The sequence below is a fragment of the Aulonocara sp. 'chitande type north' Nkhata Bay genome, linkage group LG15 (assembly GCF_057382095.1).
Source record: "Aulonocara sp. 'chitande type north' Nkhata Bay isolate Kocher_YH1m ecotype deep benthic linkage group LG15, A_spYH_male_GT1.1, whole genome shotgun sequence".
NCBI lineage: Eukaryota > Metazoa > Chordata > Actinopteri > Cichliformes > Cichlidae > Aulonocara > Aulonocara sp. 'chitande type north' Nkhata Bay.
This window is the reverse complement of record NC_141358.1, coordinates 27,330,504-27,347,107: the sequence shown is the minus strand read 5'-3', so window position 1 is coordinate 27,347,107 and position 16,604 is coordinate 27,330,504. Positions and strand designations below refer to the sequence as shown.

Below are 16,604 nucleotides of genomic sequence, written 5' to 3'. Positions count from 1 at the left end.
TGGTGTAAAGACCTCAGGACCGGCTCCTCGCTCACTGACCTCCACCCCACTTTAAACTCCTGTGGGTGGTGTTAGAGCACCATCAGCATTATGTAGCTGAAGTGTGCTGATGAGCCGTTATGTAAGCCCGTGTCAGAGCCTGTCCTGTCCCACTGTGTGAAGGTTCACGCTTCAGCAACATCATTCTCCACCCACAGCCCGTGCACACCCAGCGTCCCTTTATTCTGCAGTGGAAGCACAGATTTCCTCGGACGCTGAAGGAAAATCAAGCCAGAGAGTTCATAACTGAGCACTGGTTAAGCAGAGATGTACTCACAGTACTGGAACATGGCTCGGGGACGCGGGCCGGACTACAGGAGATATACGGTGAGTATCACACAATGCAAACCACTCTGATCCTGCTACACGTGAGACAGATGAGCACAAACATCTGTCCTAGGTCTACGCTGAGCTCACTGTTGAATGTGCTTGGCATCATTTCTAAAGCTTGATTCAGACTAACTTCAGTCCGAACTGATCCTCAAGTCTTTTCGGTACATGTCGGTGTGGAGTTGCTTTTCTCCCACGGTGCACATCAGGTTACTGCGTAGGGTTAAAATGGCGTTCTGGTTATGGCGACGTATATTTCACACGGCAGCACGATGGCACGGTGGTTAGCACTGTTGCCGCACAGCAAGAAGGTCCTGAGTTCAATTCCACCATCAGGCCGGGGTCTTTCTGTGTGGAGTTTGCATGTTCTCCCCGTGTTTGCGTGGGTTCCCTCCGGGTACTCCGGCTTCCTCCCACCGTCCAAAGACATGCAGCTTGTGGGGATATGTTAATTGGATAATCCAAATTGTCACTATGTGTGAGTGAATGTGAGGGCGAATGGTTGTCTGTCCCTGTGTGTTGGCCCTGCGACAGACTGGCGACCTGTCCAGGGTGTACCCTGCCTCTCGCCCTATGACAGCTGGGATAGGCTCCAGCACCCCCCGTGACCCTGAAAAGGATAAGCGGAAGTGACTGGATGGTATAGTTCACGTATAAATGTGTCAAACTTGCTTTGCTGTACTTTCATGCAGCTTTCATGTCTCGCTCTGATTGGCTTGATGAAAACAACCTGATTGCCCTGTTTTTGTTTTAATTAATTATCAAAATAAATATTTTGATAAACAACAGAATAAATATGTGCTGCTGTAGCCGACTCCTGACCAATCACAACAATCCATTTTACTCTGACCAAAACCCGACTCGTTTCAACAGAGGATGCCACATGACTCGAGCACGCCGAGGGTTTGGTTCCATCTGTTCTTCAGGTATCCACACTCCTGGGTTCTCAGTGGAACGCTGTTCACGCACAGCTTACCTGGTCAGTTTGGATTAAAGACATTTTCTATTGAAATTAGAAAACCCGAGACCAACAGACAAGACAAAAGTTAGAGCTGAAAGTAGAGACGGTTTCTACTGGTATGAGTGATCAACAGTCTATTGCTCCCTTTCTTTCACATGTGCTCAGTATTTATGCCCTTATACTTCTGTGTCTCTGAATGCATGCCCTGTTCTACACACTCCACATTAAATGTATATATGCACACCTGTATGCAGGTGGTGGAGGGGGACACGCCTCTTCCTTTGGGCTCCACCTGTTGCAGGAAACGCCTTCATTCTGCAGGAGAGGACGAAGAGGAGGAGTTGAGGAGGAGCTGCGCATCTCGGCCCAATCCCGAAGGCTCGCTGTCGGCTGGCGAGCTGAGCCGCTATGGCGAGCCTGAGGAGGAGGAGCTACAGAGACTGTGCCAGCGCTGCCACATCATGGCGTCCCAGCTGAACCGACAGGCTGCTGCTCTGGCCGACACCGCAGCGCTGAAGGTCAGAAACACATATGCACACACGTGTCTCGGAAACACGAAACCCGGCACCAGTGCAAGGACATCACTGATGTAGTTTCTGAATGTCTCTTTAGGCCTGTGGCGAGGGCGAATAACAGCGCCTGCCGAGCCACAGCCGCCTTTGAGGCGTGACCACAGGCTCCCATGAATAAACGTTAAGCTCTGTGGCACTCACAGATACGTCATATACATCCTGTATGTTCCACACGCTACAGTTTGTGGTTTTATTGATGTTTAGAAAAACGTTCCCATTAAAAGGAGGCTGGCTCCAGGCTCCAAGATTCACAGGGACTCTAACCCGTGTGTGACCACTGCACTCACCTGTTCTGTAGTTGTTTTCAGTTTGTTGTCAGAATTTGAGTGTATGTCGATGCAGGCAGGCCTGCGGTCTCTGATAACGCCGTCCACTCAGACTTCTCATCGTTTCCTTTGCTCATGTAGTTTGATGGAGTTCATGTTTCTGTATTTGCTATGAACTTTGATTGGGAGATTTGGAGGTCCACTTCCTGTCCTGGTGAATGTTTGACACTGAACTCCTTTGTCAGGCTTTTTTTTATATCAATGCATGAACATCAGAGTGGCTCACGTCTCCGTTGGGCCAAGCAAGCTTTGCTCTTCGCTCTCGCTCGCTCTGCAGAGCGGGTAGCTGTGATTATTCTGATGATCTCTCTGGTCACCGAGTCGCTGCTCGCTCTGCTGAACACAATAACATCACAAAGTCTGAATTACTTGTGTTCCTTCACTCGCCTCTTTAATCTCTTTTTTCCCCTCCATCTCGTTGTTATGTGTATTTTAAGTATATATTAGATCCAGAGAAAATAATTTTATCCTGGTATGCAGGAAGTATTTAGATCATGTATGGAAGGAAAAATTGTAAATTATTACTTGTAAATACTGAAATCCTTAAAATGAGCACTGACCGCCAGTTTGTGTTAGCTGAATTAGAACAGCCTTGTTCACTGACAGTCCGACGGATTAAAGTGTTTCCGGTCCGAGCATCTCCAGCGCTGGACAAGCCTCTCGTCTCTTTGTCTCTTTCATTGAACAGAAACGCATCTGCGGTCGTTCTAGCTCCAAGTTTAAAGGAAGTACAATGTAACTGCAGCCGTGGGACTCATGGTGTCCCGATCACTAAATAGACGAAGAATCCTTCTCAGTGTGGACATGAGGATCAGCAGCAGACTTATGGCTGACCTTGTGCTGCGGATGGATCGCCTCAGACATACTCTCTGCTGGACTTCGGTGCATCGTTTGTGTCTTCTTCCTGCCCATCAGGGACCCTCAATGTGAACAATTTAACCCTTAACCTCTATATTCCTGTTAATGTCTTCCTGTTAGCCTATCCAGAGCTCATTAGTTAGCAGTACGTCATCATCTGCCCTGATTTCACCAGCCCGCCAAACATCTCTGATATTTAGAATAAACTGATCATTGTGTGAGAGCTAAAAGGATCTGACTGGTTTGTCTGTTTGGACCCGGAAACGTCTCCTGGTGTCAGACTGATTTAGCTCGTGCATGGTGATGGGTATTTTATTTGGAGCAAGCAAAAACAATTTCATCAGTTTCTTCTCTGATTTCACGTAAATCTGCGCTAGAACTAAATTTCTACAAGTTTTCACATTTGCTTTAATCCTGAATCCTGTTTGATTATGGTATGCGCTACTGCTAAAGGTCTCGCTCCAGTAAAAGCCCTGAGGATGTGCTGTGTCAGCAGCAGCTTTATAAGCCTGACCTCAAGAGCCTGACAGGAAGTGCTGAGCGTCACTTCTGCCTGTGCATTCAGGCCCAATATTATCCTGATCATCACCACAGCACATATCTCACTTCATGATGGTGATGGGGATTTTGCAGGTTTTGAGGAGAATAAACTCTGAGCTCGGGTCTTCAGACTTTAAAAACCCAATTTAATGCTTTCAAATGGGTCATGTGAGCAGGATAGTAATTTAATGAAGTTCTTCCATCATTAAATATATAAACCCAGTTTACTTAATTGATTCTCCGCATAGTGTTCTGTTTTTGATGCTCAGAGCGTACAAGCTGATAATAATTTCTATGATTCAGGTTATAGGTTTGATTAATTAACAGCTGGTTTCATAGGCAAACACACTGTGGACTCCTGTATGCACACACCGGGGGGCACTGCTGCACATCATTTTCAGAGCATGAAAGAATGGCTTAAAGAGAAACATCTAGGCTGTTTGTGTGTTGCACATAAAAGCAGCTGGCAGCTCTGATGTGGAGTCTGAGCGTCTTCTCAAAGTTTGATCCTCAGCCTGAGGAGCTCCAAATAAGCATCAGAGTCAGTGAAAGCTCCACCCTGCTGTCTGACTGCAGGGACACAGACACTGAAACATAATGCTCTGAAATGCGGACTACAAGAGCATTTCTTTCAGAGTCTGAGACCCCGAGGAGGCCTGCTGAGATAAATGACTGTGTGATGGAGGGCAGATGAAGCTCCACCTCCTGAGAGGGAAGCCCCAGATCTGTTAGAGACAACAAATGGAGTCCACGCTGAGCTGCTAATGCAGGCCGGCACGGACTGAGACTGATGGGGTGGTTGTAGCTCAGGTGGTAGAGCGGGTCATCTACTGATCGGAAGGTTGGTGGTTCGACCCCTGGCTTCCCCAGTCTGCATGCCAAATGTCCTTGGCATGTTATCCTTGACTAACCCCAAATTGGTCTCCGATGCATCCATCGGAGTATGAATTTGTGTGTGAATGTTACTTAGAAGCTTGTGTGAATGGGTGAATGTACAAGTTGTGTACAGCGCTTTGAGTGCTCAGAAAGAGTAGAGTAGTGCTATATAAGAACCAGCCCATTTACCATGATGATGCTCTCTGCAGGACCCGCTCATCGACTCCATCCTTCACCCCACCAGCTGTAACAGGAACATCTTCACCCTCACAGAAAACATGCAACATATGTGACCTTCAATCAAACATCTAAGGTTCTTCTTTGAGGCTGTGAACGAACAGACAGATTTCACAGCTTCAGAGCAGCTGAGGTTTCTCCTTTTCTACTTTTGGAAAAGACTGGAGATGCACAAATTTACATTCTTATCCATTCATACACAGTCACATCGTAGCCCTGCGAACATCCTGTCAGAGGTTTAGTTGAGGTTAGCAGGGAAGGAACATCTCCTACATCCAAAAGATAATTCTTTGTTTTTAAATTAATCAGGTCCCAATCAGCCCAAATAGCAAAGAGAAATTAAAAATGCATGCCATTAAAGAGATCAGGTCTTACGAGTTAAAGGCTTTACTCAACTTTATTTCCTGTGGTGAGAAGAGCAGAGCGGGAGAGAATAAAACTCTGCTTCTATAGTGACGTGTTTCTATTTTCCCGTTTCCCGTTTCTGTGGTCCTATGTTTCTTTTTACACGTTTCTATGGTCACGTGTTTCTGTGTTCCCGTATTCACGTTTCTTTGGTCACATGTTTATATTTTTACATGTTTCTGTGTTCATGTGGCTCTATTTCAACGTTTCTATGGTCACGTGTGCCTATTTTCACATATTTCTGTGTTCACTTGTTTCTATGGTCACGCGTTTCCATTTTAATGTGTTTCTATGGTCACATGTTTCTGTCACAGCTGCGGTGGCAGTCGTGTAGGGTTGAAGGGGAAAGGACCCAATCGCAGGCACTAATGATGCAAAGAGTGGGCTTTATTTACATGAGGTGATAATACAGACAGAGCAGAGATGGGACAGACGGAAACTAAGAACAAACCTAAACGGGGACAATCTAACCAACAAATCTGAAACCATAACTCACAGGAAAACATACTGGGAGGAACACAAGATGACCAGTAAGAAGCAGAATAAAACACAGGGTTTATATACACACAGGAGCAATCAGGGAATGGGAGACATTGGGAGACTGTGTTTACATTTCTATTTTCACATGTTTCTATGTTTACATGTTTCTAGCTCCTGAAACTTCTCTGGCTTCAGTTTCAGGATCGTTTCAGCTCATCCTTAAATCCTGAAAACATTCTGTGTGAACACTGATCCACGGCGCCCTCTGTGTGGCCACGCCCCCATATTATTTCACTCACTGTCCGTTTTCATTTCTCTTGGTGATGAACTCAGTCATGTGTCGCAGTCTCTGATTAATTTGCCAGCTACTCTTAATTAACAGATCAATGTGTGTGTGTCTCTGTGTGTGTTTTTTCAAACAAATTCAGACAAATTCATGTTTGTTGATAAGCATTTGAATTTCATTAACTTGCAACAAAATAAAAATGTAACAAATAAAAATGAAATTCTAATGAATCAGACAAGTGCAAAATCTGACTGTAATAAAGACAAACTGTTTTTAGCACTGCTGATTAGTGGTGGGCAGATCAATCCAAATATCAGTTGTATACCAATACCAAGTCAGCATAAGTATCGGATTGATACTAGCCTGGTGAGATCGATTCTTTACTTTAAGTTCCGCTCTTGTTTGCAATGTTGTGCTTTCGGCAAAGACGAAACAGCCAGGTCGCCAGACTCACCGCTGCTGTGTCAGCACAGAGCAGGCACACTTTGCTCCCCCTCCCCCCTCTTGTGCTTAGATATTGCGTTGTTACGTGACTTTGGTGATAAAGTGGCTTAAATATTATTTATATTTATTTATTTATTTAATAATTTTTTTTGCCTGTCCCGTTTGGTTCTTTTGCCATCAGAATTATTGTCTAAAGGCGAAGAAAGATGCCCAACGGATTTACTTTACCAAATTGACCATCCCAGCCTTGCCGTAATGGTCTATTTGATTCACCTTTTGGTGTTTATTTTATTTTCACTTGCTAAATACAGGACAGACTTGACTGGGGAACAGAAAGGTGAGAAAGAAAGACGGAAAGAATAACAGCGGAGAAGAGGGACGGTGATAAAGGGCAAAAAACAAAAAACAACAAAATAAGCAGACAAAAAATACATATATCAATCACCTGGATCACCTGTTGAGAAAGAAAAAAGGAACACAAGCAGAAGAAAAAGAGAGCAATATAATAAACAACATCACGATGATCTATGGGAATATAACGGTAAATACTAAATAGTAAACATTATTGTGCAGCACGTAAGATCGACAGCGCACAGTGTGCTTTGAGGTAGGAGCCAAAAAGGGTGTAGTTTGTATGTGTGAGCACCCGTGTGTACACCTGTGAGCATGAGCACACTTGTATTTAAAAGGTTCCTTCATGTAATGATCTGGGTGTCGGGAGCCACAGCCCCGTCCACCAGGGCATGAAGCAGGTATGGAGGAGAGCAGGGGCCCGTTCTTCGTACCTCGCTAAGTAGGTTAGCTGGATTTGATTGTTGACGATTTCGCGTGATCTTGGATCGTTCGGTTCCCCGAAGCTCCTCCGGGACTTGCTGTCATAGCAACAGAGCCGTAAGCGTAAACCTACTCGGGAGCAGGTTTACTTTATGTAAACAGGATTAGATCGCGGCCACGCAGGTATGTCCGCTTCATTTATACGAAAGCAACAGCGATATTCCACCACTGTTTCACCATAAATAAATAACATCAATGTAACTAAAGACAATGCAGCACCTGATCCATTTATTGATTTCACACAGATGCATACAGGTCATTTCCTAAAAAAGGGAAATGTACTATTAACATTCTATTACATGTATGTGATTATTACAGATGTAATTCATATTTCAGAGTAGCAATTGCAAATTACTTCGTGTAATCAAGATGAGAGACCACGGCTATAAAAGCGAAGGTGGATTTGGGAAGCCTGTCGCAGCCATGTCCTGTCCGTATACGCGAGCCACCCATTGCGGAAGGTGCAAGATTGATAAGGAGAGTTTTCAGAATTCAGCGTATATTGCGGGACAGACAGGATCCTTTAGCTCAGCGCGACAGTGTGCTCATAGAGAGATATCGATTTTCCCGTGAGGGTATTATTTACTTAACCAACTTGCTGACGAGGGGGTGCAGGACCACCACTCTGCCCTTTTCTTGGTTGCTGTTATAAACAAACAAACAGATTATTTCAGGGTCTCTTTCCAAGAGACGAAAAGCAATATAAGTGATAAATATTACCATGCTGTAGAATATTCTTATATTTCACTTTTACTTGTTCCCATGTTCTAGTGGGTCCTGTTGTGGCTCTAATGTGAAAGGGGATATAATATAACATATTATAATATAATGTAATATAATATTGGATAATATAGCGTAATATAATAAATCTACCCTACCGCCTACTGGTGTTGGCCAGAGGGGCCGATGGCGCGATATGGCAGCCTGCTCAAACACAGTGGTGTTTCTGAGTAGCTTATTCGCTTAGCGATTTAATTAACAACTTTTAAATACATTCTTCTTTCATAGTATAATCTTCACGTGCTTCCTCCGAAGCACACTTTCTGTGTACTCACTACCTAATTTATAGCCAAAGTATTCACTCACTGTCTCTGTACTGTCTCGCTAGCCTAGCTTAGCTCGTAGCCGACTCATTAGCACCATGGCTACTTCACCTGTCCCTCCTGCACTTTCTTGCTCATTGTGTCAGATGTTTAGTTACTCCTCGGCCTCCTTTAGCAGTAATGATATCTGTAACAAATGTAGCATATTTGCAGCGCTGGAGGCCAGGATTACTGAATTGGAGACTCGGCTTCGCACCCTTCATTCACCCGCAGCTAGCCAGGCCCCTGTAGCTGGTGCAGCCGAAAATAGCGTAGGCCCCGCTAGCTGTTCCCCGGCAGGTCCCAAGCAGCTGGGGAATCAGGGCGGCTGGGTCACGGTGAGGAGGAAGCATAGTCCTAAACAGAAGCCCCAGGTACACCACCAACCCGTTCATGTGTCTAACCGTTTTTCCCCACTCGGCGACACACCCGCCGGGGGTCAAACTCTGGTAATTGGCGATTCTGTTCTCAGACATGTGAAGTTAGAGACACCGGCAACCATAGTCAATTGTCTTCCAGGGGCCAGAGCAGGCGACATTGAAGGAAATTTAAAACTGCTGGCTAAGGGTAAACGTAAATTCAGTAAAATCATAATTCACGTCGGCAGTAATGACACCCGGTTACGCCAATCGGAGGTCACTAAAATCAATATTGAATCGGTGTGCAACTTTGCCAAAACAATGTCGGACTCTGTAGTTTTCTCTGGTCCCCTCCCCAATCAGACCAGGAGTGACATGTTTAGCCGCATGTTCTCCTTAAATTGCTGGCTGTCTGAGTGGTGTCCCAGAAACGATGTGGGCTTCATAGATAATTGGCAAACCTTCTGGAGGAAACCTGGTCTTGTTAGGAGAGACGGCATCCATCCCACTTTGGATGGAGCAGCTCTCATTTCTAGAAATATGGACAAATTTATTAAACCCCCCAAAATATGACTATCCAGAGTTGGGACCAGGAAGCAGAGTTGCAGTCTTACACGCTTCTCTGCAGCTTCTCTCCTCCTGCTACCCCCCCAAAAACCCATCTCCATAGAGACTGTGTCAGCTTCCAAAAAGACAAAAAACAAACTAAAAACCAGCAACAAACAACTTAAACATAAACAATCACAAAGAAAGAACAATACAGTATCCACATCTGAACCAAAGAGTAAAACAGTGAAATGTGGATTATTAAATATTAGGTCTCTCTCCTCCAAGTCTCTGTTAGTACATGACTTAATAATTGATCAACAAATTGATTTACTCTGCCTTACAGAAACCTGGTTGCAGCAGGATGATTATGTTAGTTTAAATGAATCAACACCCCCGAGCCATTCTAACTACCAGAAATCTCGAAGCACAGGCCGAGGGGGCGGTGTGGCAGCAATTTTTCACACCAGCCTATTAATTAATGAAAGACCAAGACAGACTTTTAATTCATTTGAAAGCCTGATGCTTAACATTGTCCACCCCAGCTGTGAAACTCAGAAACCAGTCTTACTTGTTATCATCTATCGTCCACCTGGGCCTTACACAGAGTTTCTGTCTGATTTCTCAGACTTTATATCTAATTTAGTTCTGAGCTCAGATAAAATAATTATTGTGGGTGATTTTAACATCCATGTAGATGCTAAAAATGACAGCCTCAACATGGCATTTAATCTGTTATTAGACTCAATTGGCTTCTCTCAAAATGTAAAAGAACCCACCCACCACTTTAATCACACCCTAGATCTTGTTTTAACATATGGCATCGAACCTGAACATTTAACAGTGTTTCCTGAAAACCCTCTCCTGTCTGATCATTTCCTGATAACATTTACTTTTACAATAATTGATTACACAGCGGTGAAGAGTAGACTTTATCAAAGTAGATGTCTTTCTGAAAGCACTGTAACTAAGTTTAAGAATATAATCCACCCACTGTTATCATCTTCAATGCCCTGTACCAACACAGAGCAAAGCAGCTATCTGAACGCTACCCCAACAGAGGTCGATTATCTTGTTAATAATTTCACCTCCTCACTACGTACGACTCTGGATACTGTAGCTCCTGTGAAAACTAAGGCCTCAAATCAGAAGTACCTGACTCCGTGGTATAATTCTGAAACACGTACCCTAAAGCAGATGACTCGTAATCTGGAGAGGAAATGGCGTGTCACAAATCTAGAGGATCATCATTTAGCCTGGAGAAATAGTTTGCTGCTTTATAAGAAAGCCCTCCGCAAAGCCAGAACATCTTACTATTCATCACTGATTGAAGAAAATAAGAACAACCCTAGGTTTCTCTTCAGCACTGTAGCCAGGCTGACAAAAAGTCAGAGCTCTTTTGAGCCAACCATCCCTTTAACGTTAACTAGTAATGACTTCATGAACTTCTTCACAAATAAAATTTTTATCATTAGAGAAAAAATTACCAATAATCATCCCACAGATGTAATATTATCTACAGCTACTCTTAGTACCATTGATATTAAGTTAGACTCTTTTTCTCCAATTGATCTTTCTGAGTTAACTTCAATAATTACTTCCTCCAAACCATCAACGTGTCTTTTAGACCCCATTCCTACAAAACTGCTCAAAGAAGTCCTGCCATTAATTAATTCTTCGATCTTAAATATGATCAACCTATCTCTAATAATCGGCTATGTACCACAGGCCTTCAAGCTGGCTGTAGTTAAACCTTTACTCAAAAAGCCATCTCTAGACCCAGCAGTCTTAGCTAATTATAGGCCAATCTCCAACCTTCCTTTCATATCAAAAATCCTTGAAAGAGTAGTTGTCAAACAGCTAACAGATCATCTGCAGAGGAATGGTTTATTTGAAGAGTTTCAGTCAGGTTTCAGAGCTCAGCACAGCACAGAAACAGCTTTAGTGAAGGTTACAAATGATCTTCTTATGGCCTCTGACAGTGGACTCATCTCTGTGCTTGTCCTGCTAGACCTCAGTGCAGCGTTCGATACTGTTGATCATAATATCCTATTAGAGCGATTAGAACATGCTGTAGGTATTACAGGTACTGCACTGCAGTGGTTTGTATCATATCTATCTAATAGACTCCAATTCGTGCATGTAAATGGAGAGTCCTCTTCACACACTGAGGTTAATTATGGAGTTCCACAGGGTTCAGTGCTAGGACCAATTCTGTTTACATTATACATGCTTCCCTTAGGCAGTATCATTAGAAGACATAGCATACATTTTCACTGCTATGCAGATGACACCCAGCTCTATCTGTCCATGAAGCCAGATAACACACACCAATTAGTTAAACTGCAGGAATGTCTTAAAGACATAAAGACCTGGATGGCCGCTAACTTTCTGCTTCTTAATTCAGAAAAAACTGAGGTTATTGTACTCGGCCCTGAAAAGCTTAGAAATATGGTATCTAATCAGATTCTTACTCTGGATGGCATTACCTTGGCCTCCAGTAACACGGTGAGGAACCTTGGAGTCATTTTTGACCAGGACATGTCCTTCAACGCACATATTAAACAAATATGTAAGACTGCTTTCTTCCATTTGCGCAACATCTCTAAAATTAGAAATATCCTGTCTCAGAGTGACGCTGAAAAACTAGTTCATGCATTTATTACTTCCAGGCTGGACTACTGTAATTCATTATTATCAGGATGTCCAAAAAACTCACTGAAAAGCCTTCAGCTAATCCAAAATGCTGCAGCAAGAGTCCTGACAGGGACTAGAAAGAGAGAGCATATTTCTCCTGTTTTGGCTTCCCTTCATTGGCTTCCTGTTAAATCCAGAATTGAATTCAAAATCCTGCTCCTCACATACAAGGTCTTAAATAATCAGGCCCCATCTTATCTTAATGACCTTGTAGTACCATATCACCCTATTAGAGCGCTCCGCTCTCGCTCTGCAGGCCTACTTGTTGTTCCTAGAGTATTTAAAAGTAGAATGGGAGGGAGAGCCTTCAGTTTTCAGGCCCCTCTTCTGTGGAACCAGCTTCCAGTTTGGATTCGGGAGACAGACACTATCTCTACTTTTAAGATTAGGCTTAAAACTTTCCTTTTTTCTAAAGCATATAGTTAGGGCTGGACCAGGTGACCCTGAATCCTCCCTTTGTTATGCTGCAATAGATGTAGGCTGCCGGGGGATTCCCATGATGCATTGAGTTTTTCCTTTCCAGTCACCTTTCTCACTCACTATGTATTAATAGACCTCTCTGCATTGAATCATATCTGTTATTAACCTCTGTCTCTCTTCCACAGCATGTCTTTATCCTGTCTTCCTTCTCTCACCCCAACCGGTCGCAGCAGATGGCCGCCCCTCCCTGAGCCTGGTTCTGCCGGAGGTTTCTTCCTGTTAAAAGGGAGTTTTTCCTTCCCACTGTCGCCAAAGTGCTTGCTCATAGGGGGTCATATGATTGTTGGGTTTTTCTCTGTATCTATGAAGCGCCTTGAGGCGACTCTTGTTGTGATTTGGCGCTATATAAATAAAATTGAATTGAATTGAATTGAATTGGCTTCTGTCAGTCTGCCCCAGGGCAGCTGTGGCTACAACCGTAGCTGCCTCCACCAGTGTGTGAATGTGAGAGTGACTGAATAGTGGCATTGTAAAGCGCTTTGGGTGCCTTGAAAAGCGCTATATAAATCCACTCCATTATTATTGTTATTATTAAATTACTTACGAGTTTAATTTGTCAGCAACTTTCTGCCAGCCCTCTCTCCTTGCTTTTGCAGCCTTTGCAGTGTTCCCTTGCGTTTTAATTAAACTCTGAAACTCCTGAAATCCCTCACTCAAGAGTTCTTGCTCTGCTGCCGAAAAATACCGAGCCGAGCGCGCTCCGTCGACATTTTCGCCGACCAATCAGAGGGTTGCCGATCAATGTTTCCACTATCGATGCGTAGCCCCTTTTACGACACCCAGTGATGTCACATTACTGCGTCCAGCTGTACTAATCGTCAACAGCAGGTGTGTTCGGGGAACCAGATTAGCGAGCTCACGGTTAGCGCGATGGTTTGGTCTTGGATGTGTCATTTGATCTTGGATGTAGTAAGCGACGTACGAAGAACGGGCCCCAAGACTCCAGACATCCAGAGGCCCTCAGAACACAAGAGACCAAGGAAGAACAACGGAGGGCCAGCTGCATCAATATCCCAGAAAGAGCTGAGGAGAGCCCCAGATGAGGGGTCACTCAGCTGTGCCAGAGTGACTGAGCCCCAGGCAAGTACAAGTGATTACAATAATCACTTGTACTTGCTGTAACAGTACATTCAACAGCTGCAGCTCTCCCGCTGCCAGCGGTACACATCACCAACACCACCAACAACAACAACAACACAAGCAGAGCATTGTTGATGCTGCAGCATTGCTGCAGGTTGCTTCACCAATCTCCGACAGCTACAGCCAGGACTGTTTTGAAGCACGCGCCTGCAGGGTCCCCGTGAATCTCGGCGAGGAAGCACTCCTCTGCCGCCACACTGATGATTAATGAGTTAATTAGCAGCGAGGGAGGCGAGTTCAGCTCCTGCCTTTAAACACGCTCAAAAGAGCCATTAGCTCTGAAAACTCTCTCACGGCCTCGCGGGAGAATTAGAGCACTGATTGATGCTCTATGTAGGTGTGGCAGAACCAGCTCTGACATGAGCTTCATGGTAAATGGTAAATGAACTGATTCTTATATAGCGCTTTTCTACTCTCCCGGAATACTCAAAGTACTCTTCCCCTAAGCACTGACTCTAAACTGAGTGCTTTTCTAACAACATTCACACACACATGCTGCACAATAATGTTTAACATTTAGTATTTACTGTCATATTCCCATATATCATTGTGATGTTGTTTATTCTATTACTCTTGTTCTCTTCTGCTTGCTTTCTTTTTTCTTTCTCAGCAGGTGACCCAGGTGATTGATATATGCATTTTTTTTCTCTGCCCGTTCTGTTGGTTTTTGTCTTTTGCCCTTCTCCCCCGTACCTCTTCTCAGCTGTTTCTCTTTCCCTCTTTCTTTCTCCCCTTCTTTCCCCCAGTCAAGTCTGTCCCGTATTCAGTAAGTGAAAATAAAATAAACAATAAAAGGTGAATCAAATGGACCATTACGGCAAGGCTGGGATGGTCAGTTTGGTAAAGTAAATCCGTTGGGCATCTTTCTTTGCCTTTAGACAACAATTCTGAGGGCAAAAGAGCCAAACGGGACAGGCCAAAAAAACAAAAAAACAAAAAAAAAAACATTCACACACACATTCATACTCCGATGGATGCATCGGAGAGCAACTTGGGGTTTAGTATCTTGCCCAAGGATACTTGACATGCAGACTGGAGGGGCCAGGGATCGAACCACCAACCTTCCGATCAGTAGGTGACCTGTTCCGTCTAAAACTTTTTCACTCTGTCACAGAGAAGCAGGAGTGTGGCCTTGTGCTGGGGAAGAGCGCTGCAGAGATTTAGAGAAGGTCAGGGGCAGCTTCACTCTGTCTTTAGATAAACTTTAAACCACAGACTGTATATCAAAGGTGGATGTTGCAATATCCATGAGGGGTGGATCCAGTTGTGAGCCAGCGCTCTCATTGGCTGATGACTTGTGACTGACAGGTAGTTAGCCAGAGTGAGCATGCTCTGAATAATCCAGAACATACAGACTTCATGTTTCACTCAGTAAGACCAAAATCACTCAGGGAGGGGCAGCTATCTGCTGTGACCGGTTGGGGTGAGAGAAGGAAGACAGCATAAAAGACATGCTGTGGAAGAGAACCAGAGATTCTTCTTCTTGAATTTGCCCCTCGATTGGCGGTTGGTTGTCGCATCTCCGTCGGATGTCCTCGTTTCGAAGGCGGTCTGGGAAGTGATACTCATAATACTTGCCAAAGGCAGCGCATCTGGAAAACTTAGAGTTTGTTGAACCAGAGATTAATAACAACTATGAATAGGGATGGGTATCGTTTAGGTTTTATCCGATACCGGTGCCAAATCGGTACTTTTGAAACGGTGCCGGTGCTTAAACGGTGCTCAAACCAGTGCTTAAAGAATGGAGAACACAAAATTGGTCCAAAAACCTCTCATGTTCAGCTGGTTTTTTGTAAAAAGATAACAATGTTAGCCTTTTCTGCAGCTGTGGGGCATATATGGTATCACTCTTGGCTGGAAGCAGTGCTTAAACAATGGAAAAAACACAAACTTTGTCCAAAAACCTCTCATGTTTAGCTGTTTCCCTCTTTTTCTTTGGTCATTTTAGCCTTTTTGGCCAGGGTGAAGGGAGTATCTGCCATCAAACAAGAAGACAGCTGCATGTAGCTATGATGATGTTTGCTAGTTCACCTTACATGCATTAATGTAATAACGTGGTTAGCCTACTCAATGTAAATTGCACCCGAACAACATTAAGCTACTCACGCAGAGAAGAACGGCTGCTGCTGCCATCATCATCCGTCATCACTACATCACTACACTGGCAGGGCTAGGGGCCAGGACTCTCCTCTTCGTGTTTTTGGGGGATGTTGCTAACTCCGGGTCCGATAACAGGCAACCCACCCGCAGTAGATGTGCTCGGTGTGAGGTCTCGCAGCAAGCTATCAAATACGGCGCATTTCTCGGCTTTTTAAAAAAACGCTATGCATCGCCAGGTGTTTCATCGGATTTGAGGTGTTACCTCCTTTGACAGTATCACAGTATCAGCTTAAAGCACTTGTTGCAGGCTGCTGAGTTTGCATATTTTGCTGTGAAGTACAGCCAGACTTTTGACCGCTTCGCCTTGGGCATTTTAATCTGTAGCTCTGCTCTAACAGAACGTACGTACCTGGACCCGCCTACTATCCTCGGAAACGTAAAATGATTGGCTAGAAGTGTATCACAGCTCAGGAAAAAAAAAGCACCGAAATAAAGCACCGAAATGTACGCTGCTTTTCGGTCTGGTTACTACCGTTTATGTCAGAACCGGTGCCATCATGGCACCGGACACCGGTACCCATCCCTAACTATGAATCATGTGATTAAAGTGAGTGTGAGGAGCATGCTCGGATAGTAAAGGGCCCTCCTGAGGAGCTACACAGCGGTCCTGGTGGTCAATAATATAACACCCTGAAACACTTTGAGTGAGCTCACCTCAGCACATCTTCTCACCTCCAACACCTTCAACACCTCCACCTCCAACACCACTTCCAACACCTCCACCTCTGCTTCAGAGCAGGTATTACTCTTGAAGGGATTTCATGCATCATATTTAAAACGTTGATATCCTTTGTGAGCATGCAGCCACAGCTGTGACTGACCACAGTGAGAAAAGGAAGTGACATCAGCACAGGGCCTGCTGCAGATGCAGGGTCCCAGCTCATGGAACAGCTCTCTGTCATGTGTGTGAATAAAAAGTGATTTAAAGAGAGGCGCCGGCTGCTCTCAAACT

General features: G+C 44.3%; 1 protein-coding gene across 1 annotated transcript in view; it reads left to right on the top strand.

Annotated features, from left to right (window-relative positions):
* The first annotated feature begins 213 nt into the window (after nucleotides 1–213).
* Nucleotides 214–16,604, top strand: part of LOC147313264 (kinesin-like protein KIF26A) — a 72,208-nt gene continuing 55,817 nt past the window's right edge. Inside the window, exons 1-2 of the mRNA XM_086265310.1 lie at nucleotides 214–366; nucleotides 1,585–1,848. Of these exons, the coding sequence (XP_086121436.1) occupies nucleotides 307–366; nucleotides 1,585–1,848 (324 nt within the window). The 5' untranslated portion in view covers nucleotides 214–306. The remainder of the gene's footprint in view (nucleotides 367–1,584; nucleotides 1,849–16,604) is intronic.